The 10,710-nt window shown below is 41.1% G+C and overlaps 1 protein-coding gene across 1 annotated transcript; it reads left to right on the forward strand.

The window, feature by feature from the left end:
• Nucleotides 1-2,511: 2,511 nt before the first annotated feature.
• FIGLA (folliculogenesis specific bHLH transcription factor) lies at nucleotides 2,512-7,087 on the forward strand (the record flags this gene model as incomplete). The annotated part of the gene is made up of 2 exons (XM_036750004.1): nucleotides 2,512-2,727; nucleotides 6,923-7,087. Coding segments are annotated over 2 exons (381 nt in total), but the record flags the coding sequence as incomplete, so codon positions are not given.
• Nucleotides 7,088-10,710: the final 3,623 nt, after the last annotated feature.

Here is a 10,710-nt window from a genome sequence, read left to right on the forward strand (position 1 = left end):
TCTGGGTCTGTCACCATTCTTATTCTGATCACTATTCAATACTTTTTTTTTAAACTATAAATCACATTAGCTTTTTTGGATCTCATGGCACCCTGTTAACTAGTAGAGGCTTGCAATCCTCTGATAACTCAGTTATTTTTATATGATCTTTCCTGAGTTTATTTTGTTCTAGTATTTTTATCTTTTATTGTCTATGCTTTCTTGTAAGTCTCTCCTTTCCGCCCTTCTCTTGTCTCTTTAAGCAAAGTTTCTACGTATCTAAAGCATCTGGCCCTTACCTCTCTCTTTTACTCTTACCTTTCTACTGTTACTCTTTCAGCCTAACTGCCCATACTGTGAAAATGTATATATCAATCAGCAAGCATTTATTAAACACTTACTGTTGTAGGATGTAGCTTGTAGTTCAGAGTTAATGGCCTTCAAAAACACTTGACCCTTCGAAATAGCCCTTGTCCTCAAGAAGCTTATATCCCAGCGGGGAAAACAAACATGTACATATATAAGTATATGCAACATAGATAAAGTTAGATGAAAGGTCATTTTGTGGAGGGGGAGGTAATAATAGCGGCTAGTAATTATATAACTTTAAAGTTTTCAAAGCCCTTTGCAAATATTATCTCATTTTAATCTCACAACACCCTGGAAGGTGGGTATTACTATTATCCCCATTTTACAGATAAGGAAACTGAGGCAGAGAGCAGTTAAGTGCGTTAGCAGTTGGAGAGATCAGAAAAGGTTTCATATAGAATGCTGTGCTGGAGCTGAGATATGAAGGAAACTAGGGATTCCGAGAAATCAGAATGAGGAAGTTTATACTTTTGATGTACTAGTTAATTTTATGCTGCTTGTTATAAACATTTTAAAGGCTCATCTGTATATTTATATTTCTCCTACAAACCCCTCCCCCCCAAAAAAATCTGAAATCAAAGCTGCTTTTTATTTGGCACATTAGATTGTTCTCTCCTCCTCTTGTGGGCTCATGGTCCTTGGTAGAAAAAGGGACCCACATCCTTTTTCTTAATTTTTATTTGTTTTCATTCTGGAGAGAGATAATTTATATATATATATATATATATATGCATATATATACATGCATATATATGACATATAATATACATCAGAACCCCAAAACGAGATTTTTTTATGAAACTGAATCTCCATTTAGCACTGCATGATTCAGTAGAAATATATGTATAATAAATTCTACATTACTTTCAAAACTGTCATGATTGTTTGTGATTCCTTCTGAACTTCCTTCTGTTCTTCTCTGTGGATTGTTTTTAAAGCACAGCCTTTTCTATAAAGACCAGAAGCCACATTGAAGAGCTTTGCATTTTTTTTTTGTATCTAAATGAAGCAGCTGTAATTTCACATTTGGGAAGCACTCATGACTCAGACGTAGGCCTTAGAGCTGGAAGAGGCATTAAAGATCACCTATACCTCATTTAATTTTATAGATGAAGAAAACTGAGGCCTAGAGAGAAGAAATTTCCCAGGGTCATCTGGGTAGTAAGTAGCAAACCTAAAATTCAAAGTGGATCACCTCACTGAAAATTCAGTGGTTTTTCTACTACTCTGTCAGGCCACCTGTTCTCCAAAATGGGTGATTTCTTCCATCCTGTCAGGACATGGGACTCCTACCCTCTTTCATCTTTCATTCATTCGTTTATTTAATAAGCATTAATTGAAGGCCTGTTCCGGCCATTACATTGTGCTCTGAGGAATACAAAAATTCAGGAGATCATACATGTAGCAAGTAAACAGAAACATGATTTAAACTGAGGCCTTCTAGACACCAAAGGCAGCATTCTTTCCAAGGCACTAAACTGCCTCTATGATGTACTGGTGAGATAAAGAGTATACATTGCAATACTCGGTATGGTAAAAAGTTGACTGGATTTGGAGTCAAGGATCTTAAGATTCAAAATGTACGTTTTAGATCTGGAGCCATAGACTGGGGTTTGAATTATACTTTTCTACCTTTGTGATATCTAAGCTAGCAACTTCCTCCTCTCTGTGCCTCAGTGTTTCCATCAGTAAAATAAGGGGCCTACTAAACCGCCCCCCCCCCCAAAATGCACTTTTGTCTGCCCTTAGCTCTAACCCTCACACCTTCTGCTCCTGGCCTTTTCTGGAGGTGGGGGGATAGCTGACCAGCTGTGACTGACCTATACAATCTCAAAGGGTCTTGGAGGTAGTCGGCTTTTCTACTTGGCTCCTTCCAGTCTCTCCTGCTCTGAGAACCAGGTCATCCCCTGACTCCTCGCCACCCTTTCTGCTCCCCAGGGAGGCTGGGCCGAGGAGTGTGTGTGTTGGGGTTGGGGGGGATAAGGAGCTCCCTGCCCTCACTGCACTGAGGCAACCCCCGTGCGTCTGCCCAGGTGAGCACACACGTGCCCTCCTGAGCCCTCTCAGGTGAGGACATTCAGCTCCCTCCCCCACTTCGGGTCAAATGCGCATGGAGCGGGCAGGTCGGGGTCAGGGCCGTAGTCTCTCTGGGCCATGGACGCGCAGCTGCTGCTCTCTCCGCCTGGCCCTTTACCTTTCCAGGCCACTCCCCGGGCTGAGGTGCTGGAGGAGGTGCTGAGGGAGCAGTTTGGGACCCGGCCCCAGTTAGCAGCCATCAGCCGGATGAAGAGGCAGCCGTCGGGCGCCTACACGTCCACCGAGGACTTGAAGGAGGTGCTGGAGAGGCGGCAGGTGGCCAACGCCAAGGAACGAGAGCGGGTGAGGGCTCTCCCGCTGGGCACCATGAGTCACCTCCTTCTCAGCCCTTCCCCGTCACCTCCTGCCGCCCCCCGCCCCCAGAATCAAGTCGTCAGTTTCTCATTTCCTTTCCCCGTCCTCCCTCTCCTCCCCTGTGCCATGGGGTGTAGTGAGGGTGATGGTCTCTGTGAGCCTAGGAAAGAGAAAGGGGGCTGGCTTCCTGGTGCCCCGCCCTTTCCACTTTTATTTGAGGTAGCTTAGAAGGGACAGAGCAGTCTGAAGCTAAGCTTCTCATTTCTATGACCAGCCTAGCCCTTCGATACCCAGAGCACCAGCCTCAGACTCCTCCGATAGAGTCATGGACATTGTCCCACTTTCCCGCATAAAGTCCTTGAATTTGTTTGTAACCTCTCAGTTGCTCACACATAGCTAGCTGTCCGAGTCTGTGACAACTCTCGCTTTGGGAATCTGAGAGGGCTCAGAAGTACCTCCCAAAGTCTGATATTTCCCAGAAATGCTGATAGATAACTGCTTATCTGGCTACCGGCCCCTGTCATCCCCACTTCTGAAGAACCCCTGTTACCATGGCTGGAGTATTTTGTTAGCTAGTTTAGGAAGAGTGGGAGGGAGAAGGGTGTGGGTGTGCAAATGCTTCCCAGAATTTCCTTGGAAATAGTTTACTGTGTGGGCTTTTCTTTCTTTCTTTTTTTTTTTTTTTTTAAGTTTCTCAGCCCACAGAGATTTTCACTTAATGCTTACTCTGATTATGGAGCTGCTAACATTCTGATAGCCTACTGGGTGTGTTTTCTGCCATAACTCTCCTATACTCTCTAATTTCCCCCCCCCCCCCCCCAGCAAACACTCAATGAGACTGAATAGACTATTATATTTCTTTTTATGGCAATAAGTAATCCTGTGGCATCAATATAGCTCCCTACCAAATCTTATGGGGGCGAATGAGAATGGACATTTTTCTAACCAAGTTGTTTCTTTAACCTGTCTGGAGTACCTGGTCTGAAAACAAAAAGGTCCCCCTAAGTAAGGTTTGGCAGTGGGATACAGCATTATCCCAAGGTCGAAATCCTTGGAGGATTAGCATGGTCTGATAGTCATGTTCAGTCACTTATAAATTTTATGTCATACCCCAGGGGCCATGTCGTTTTCCTGTGTCTGTTTGAACAGCTTATCTGGAAATGGTCATATTAACTTTCAAACAGCACTTACAGATAAGTTATCTGGGTTAGACATTAAAAGCTATGAGAGCTTGGGTGGCCTCTGCTACAAACGGGTTTGACACCCAGATGCTTGCTCAATCTGCTTCCCTTTTTTTTTTTTTTAAAGCAATCATTTTCATTAGTTCTAGAGAAGCTCCATTCCCACCCCACTTTGGAAAGGAGGAAGAGTGGGGTGAGAGGTAGACCAAAAAAACATTCCCTTCTTGTCTGGGGATAGGCCTACTAAGGAGAGTATGATAATTATTGAATATCAATAATAAACATTTATTAAGTGCCTACTATGTGCTAGGCATTGTGCTAAGTGCTGGGGATACAAAAAGAGGCAAAAGATGGTCCCCGCCCTCAAGGAGCTTACAATTATATCTGAAGCTATCAGGGGAAAAGAAAAACTTAATTTTCAATAAACTAGGTTTTGTCGTCTTAGGGTTGCTGTGGTTCCATCAGTATAGATAACTCCAAGTGTGGAAATTCCTTCTGACCAAAGAAGATAGGAAACTACTCTGTAACCTAGAAGTTACCTATGGTACTTAGAGGTCCAGTAATTTGCCTGTGGTGTAACAGCCAGAGGGAGAACTTAAAACCAGATTTTCCTGACTCTAAGACTGGCCCCCTAAGATCTGTGCCAAACTTCTGCTCTCAACTACAACTTAAGTTATAAATGTTTTTAGGGGAAAATATAAAAGAAAAAGAAGGACTTGAGAAGAAGCTGAAGGATCAGGTTGGAATATTGAAAAAGGTGAATTTTAAAAAGCTCCATCTATGGTTTTTCTAGTGTGGAATAGGATTCTCTGATTTCAGAATGAGTCCCTGCTTTTGGACAGGAAGATCTTGTGGTCTGAAGCAGATGTTTTACCACGCTATCATAGCTTATTTAAGAAAACCTTTAAAATATCTCCTATCTGTTGCAGTTTGGGGTGCTGGGAGCCCTGAAAGAGTATGAGGGCAGTGGGGGTCTGCCTCAAAAGAATTCCACCACTCAAGCCTTCCAGTCAAAGTAGAGAATTTGTCATGCCAATGGGAGTGGGGAGATTCTAAGAATTTATGAAATTTAATGGGATAAGATTGGTACTTCTATACAATGAAAGACTGTGGGAAGATCTTGATGGGATTAAGGAGTGGTGAATAGCCTGGGATGGGCCAGGTGCTGACAATGAAAGGAGTTAAGTGGTCAGAGAGCCATCCAGTTAAAAGAATTATTGATTAGGTAGAAATGAGTGGCAAAGTTTAGGAGCTGAGTTGCATTCAAAGACATGGCCTTTTCCTTTTAGGGGTCCAGCGTGAATCCCATAACCCCATCACTGTCCTCTGATTTGGTATTCACCAAGTACACGTTTGGTCTATAATTTGATCTGTCGAGTGGACCTACTGACCAAGAGAGTAGATATAAATGCTCTGAGTGCCTTTCAACTTTTGGTTCCAATTCCTGATTTCCCCCTAATAGCATATACTTTATTTGAGGCCTATATCTTTGTGCTTTTAATCAGGATTAATTATTAGATGAGCTGCTAATCCTGGTTTTAAACTTTTTATTCTGGTTTATGTACTATTCCAATAGGCTCTGAAGACAAAAAATATTGAAAATACTCAAGCTCCAAGTGGTTTTTTTTCCTTTCTCCCACAGACCTCATATAATGCTTTATTTTGTACTTCTCTGAAATATTCTAAAAGTAAGGCCAGACTCACATCTCAAAAAGTTTTGCTCTCACATATATATATATATATGTGAATATATATATATATATATATGTGAATATATATATATATATATATATATATATATATATATATATGAATGGAAGGTAGGAATGTGACTAGGTTAGTATGAGAGACAAAGGCCTTGTACCCCAACCCTCTACCCCCATCCCTGGATTTAGCTTCGCTACTGTGCTAACTAATCCAAATGAGAGAATAGAAAGTGTCTTGGAATTGAGAAAATTCAAGACCCTGAACCTTACATACTATGGCACTTGTTAGACAAATAGCCCCTTCGTGCCTTATGATTTAACCTACTCTAGCCTTCGGAGAGTAAAAATGTGGTATATGGTAGCTTTGCCTTAAGTTAGAATGATGTTGCCCCCTAGGAAGTTCAATTTAAAAGAGAAACATGAGACTGTAGGCACTAGGTATTTGGCTAGGAATGTATTTGCCGTTTCTTATAAAGAGGTAAAAATCTCCTGCTAGAGATGAGAGGCTGCCTAGTCAAGACTATGAAAATTGAGTTAAAACTGACCATTCCATAAAGGAAAAAGTCGAAGTTGTCTCTTCTCTTCTCCCCTCCCCCCCAAGATAGATTCTTGCTGGACTATGGTTGAGTGAAGGACTACTTTTTTTTTTTTTTTTTTTTTGAAGCCTCAGGGCTTTAACCTAAAAGAGTATAACAGAGCTCATTCTTTTCTTGAAGAGAACTTTTTAGCCAGGGATTTTTAGCCAAACAAAGAAGCTCAGAGAAGAGAGACTCTATAGTTATGTACCCACCATGCCTTGTAGTTTCTGGCAGATATGAAGTGACAAATGAAGGTTATATGTCGAGGGGCACCTGCCAGTATGAGCTATACTCCTAGTGGGAAAGTATATCATTAGAAAATGTCAATGGCTTTGCCTCTTGGAAGGTATGAATTGCCCTTCCATACACGTATTTCATATACATTCTTGCATGAATGCCCATGAAAACATGTTAGTCTGTTTTCTATATGTCATTAAATGACATACGTGGGTTAATCATGTGTCCTAATTGATGCTTAAAAGTAAACATATCAGTGAGGAATAGCTTGAACCGTGAGTATCCTTGTCTGAGGGACCACTATTCAAGCTGAGGGGTGCCCCTAGGTACTACATATAGTATTGTTAGCCGTTTGTGATTTATACTCCCATTTTAGTCTGTAAGTTTCGTGAGCTCAGGAATCATGTTATCTCAACTTTGTGCTTCAGCCAGAAGAAGACTCTGTATGTAGTAAATACTTAACGTCTGAATTGTTTTCTAGATAAAAAATCTGAATCGTGGATTTTCCAAATTGAAGGCCATTGTGCCACTCCTTCCCAAAGACAGGAAGCCCAATAAAGTTGACATTCTTAAAACTGCAACCGAATATATTCGCCTTCTCCGTGAGATTTTAGAAGATACCAAAGACTTTGAGGTAAAGGTATGACAATCTCAAAATGACTAAGACTTCATTATCATTTTCTCCCTCAATTAAATTCCACTTCCAAGCTATGTTTCTTTTAAAAAATTAGATATAGTCTATTTGCGGATTGCCTTCTTTCATCTCCTGTTTGCCTTCCTGTCACTCTCTCCACACCCAGGGCTAGATGGGAACATGGGTTCATACCAGGATAAAGATGAGCACAATTTATGATGGGTAGAATTTTAGGGGAAATAGGAAATCTTTTTATCTCTTAATTTTCCACTAGAAGAAACAGTGATTTTTGCCCTGAGGCTATGGAGCTCCTTAATAGCAGAGACAGGATTAGAAGGGAAGCTATGTGGTATGGTGGATAGAGTGCTAGGTTTGGAATCAGGAAGACTCATCTTGCTGAGTTCAAATCTGGCCCCAGATACTTAGCAGCTGTGTTACCCTGGGCAAGTCACTTAACCGTTTCCCTCAGTTTCCTCTTCTGTAAAATCAGCTGGAGAAGGAAATGGCAAACCACCTCAGTGTCTTTACCAAGAAAACTGCAAAATGGGGCCGTGAAGAGTGAGACAAAATTGAACAATCAATTTTTTTTTTTTTACATTTTTGGTATCTTAACAAGAGGTAAAATATGCAAAATTTATGTTAAAGGTTTTCTTCCCAAATTAGCCTCTGCTGGGAATGAATTGCATCTCTGGTTCCTGGCCTACTTCCTTCATGATACATACTAGGAAGGAATAATGATTTTGGAGTCAAAGCCTGAATTTGCGTTTTTGTAACTTCTAGTCATCGTTCCTGATTTTGCCTTATGGGGCCAGACAGAAAAAGTCTAAACCCTCTTCCATATAGCAGCCCTTCACAAACTTGAACACCGTTACCAGGCCTCCCCTCCTTCCAGCTCTTTCACCTGCTCCTTCTGCGCCATGAACACAAGTCCCTTCATGGCCCTGGTTGCCCTCTTCTGAATGCTTTTTACTTTATTATTGTGCTTCTTAAATGAGGCGGCCCAGAACTGAAAACAATGATGCCATGCTGCTCTTGGAAACTGATACTCTCAATGCAGCCCAAGACCACATTAGCTTTTATGATCACCCTATCACGTCGCTGATTCATAATGAGGTTCCAATCCACTAAAACATCTCGATAATTTTCCCCTAGATAAACAGTAACCAACCATGCCTCCACCACCCTGTATTGTAAAAGTATATTAGTTATAAGACTGCATTTTATTCCAAATGATTTTCATTTTATCAGATTTAGCCTCAAATCATCTAACTCTGAGAATGCTATCATAGAGGCAGTTAGGTGGAGCAGTGGGTAGAATGCTGGATCTCATGAAGACCTGAATTCAAATTCAGCCTCAGACACTTATCAGCTGTGTTACTGGGCAAGTCACTTAACTTTTGCCTCAGTTTCCTCATCTGTAAAGTGGGGATAATAAATTGAGGATAAAATGATATAAGGTTTGCAAAGCATTTTACAAATATTAAGGTACTACATAAATGCTAGCTATTATTATTTATTGGTCATTAATTTAAAATGAAATGGAAGTTTGAGGAAGTGTTGCTAGCTCTACTCTTGAACTGGTGAAAATTCAGAATTGAGGAAGAGCCACTAGCTGGCTCCTGATCTGGGTCCTGCTAGTGCTATATAATTAATAGCTTAGTGCGAGGCTTTCCTCAGCCTTGTGGCACAGTCTAAAACAGTCTTTTCCTAATGTCTAATTCACAGCAGTAGAGAAACCCGAGAGAACTAGGTAAGTGGCCAGTCCTAGGGACCGTTCTCTTGGCTCTTCCATGCCCAAAGGACCCAAAATCACTGCTTCACTAAACCAGCCTTGCACTCAAATGCCTTGTAAAGAATAATTCTTCAATATTTCCACACTAGCATAGTAAACTGATTGGTTGGCATGAGTTGGCACGTTTGCTGAGCCAGAAAGATTGAAAGAGCAGCTTCTCCTGGCCTCTCTTCTTTGCTCACCTTCCTTGGTTTTGTGATCTGCTTATTGTCGAGGACCAATTACTTTCCTCTGAGAAAAGAAGACTAGTTAGGAGGCTGTCCATGGTCTATGTGTTGAGTGATAAGGGCCTGACATAAGTTGGTGGCAAGAGGAAGGGGAGAATTAAAAAGTGTCCTACATTTGGTGTTAAAGAATCTGGGTTCAAATCCTTGCCTGAAATGACAAAGTATGTCATTTCCCTTCTTTAGGCACCCCCAGGGGTGGGGAACCTGTGGCCTCAAGTCCACATGTGACCCTCTAGGTCTTCAAGTATGGCCCTTTGACTGAATCCAAATTTCACAGAACAAATCCCCTTAATAAAAGAATCTGTCTGGTAAAAACTTGGACTCGGTTGAAAGGCTGCACTTGGATTCAGTCAAAGGGCCACACTTGAGGACCTAGGAGGCCACAGATTCCCTACTCCAGCAGCCTATGAAATATTCCACAGAAGCTTGCAGCAGGATTTTTACTTTCTATCACCTACATTCTTTGTACTATGATAATGAATGTAACGAATGACTTACTTCCACTGTCAAACAAGTTAGTCCCTTTAAAGTACATAGCATATTTTGCTGTGTTGTTTTTTAGTTGTCTGACTTTTTGTGACCCCATTTGGGATTTTCTTGACAAGAATACTGCAGTGGTTTGCCATTTCCTTCTTCAGCTCATTTTACAGATGAGAAACTGAGGCAAACAGGATTAAGTGACTTGCCCAGGGCCACACAGCTAGGAAGTGTCTGAGGCCAAATTTGAACTCATGGAAGAAGAATCTTTCTGATTCCATGCCCAATGCTCTATCCACTTTGCCACCTAGCAGCCCACATTGCAGATATTATACTGTCTATATTAGGGTAGGGAGGAGGGGAGGCATCTTTTTAAGTAATCCACTTGGTATACTTTCATTGTGCTTTAGATTCAAAGAGGAAAATGGATTCGTTTGGTTGATTTTGTTTGGTTTTTTTTTTTGTGTGTGTGTGGCCAGTAAAGATGACCAAAAAATGGCCTGTGGAGTATTGATTCCTGATTCCTTGGACAGTCTTTTGTATGCAAACCTGATATTTCTCCTCTCTTGAACAATATTTGTTTCAGTGGATATTTATTATCATTTACATTACATAAGTCCTCTTGTAAGGTGGTTGGGGTTTAAAAATGAATATATCTGCTTATATGCCATATTGCCCCCTCCCCAACAATGGAATGTTAATTCCTCGAGGGGAGGGACTGGGTTTTGTTGTCTATTCCCAGTACCTTGCTCATAGTGGGCATGTAGTAAGCTATTGGATTGGAAAGGGTTATCCTTGCTGTAGGCACTTATAATCTAGTAGAAGATAGCGTAGAGAAGTAGGGATAGATATAATCAGTTAAATTTAATGGAACTGGATTATGGCAGGCCTTGAATGTCAGCTAGAAGGGTTACCGCTTGATTGTGGAGGAAATACTGAAAGTTTCCTAAGAAGGACGGAAGCATTTCAACAAAGACAATTTGTGTTGCATTTGAATCTGAACTTCACATTTCCATAGGGTTGGAGTCAATTACCATATTTTAGATAATTGCAACTTTAAATAGTATGAATTCAGATAAATGGACATTTCAGAGGGTTCATTATTTGCACTAGTTGGGACCTAGACAGTATGGCAGGCA

Source organism: Trichosurus vulpecula, chromosome 3, assembly GCF_011100635.1.
Source record: "Trichosurus vulpecula isolate mTriVul1 chromosome 3, mTriVul1.pri, whole genome shotgun sequence".
In the NCBI taxonomy this organism is placed as follows: Eukaryota; Metazoa; Chordata; class Mammalia; order Diprotodontia; family Phalangeridae; genus Trichosurus; species Trichosurus vulpecula.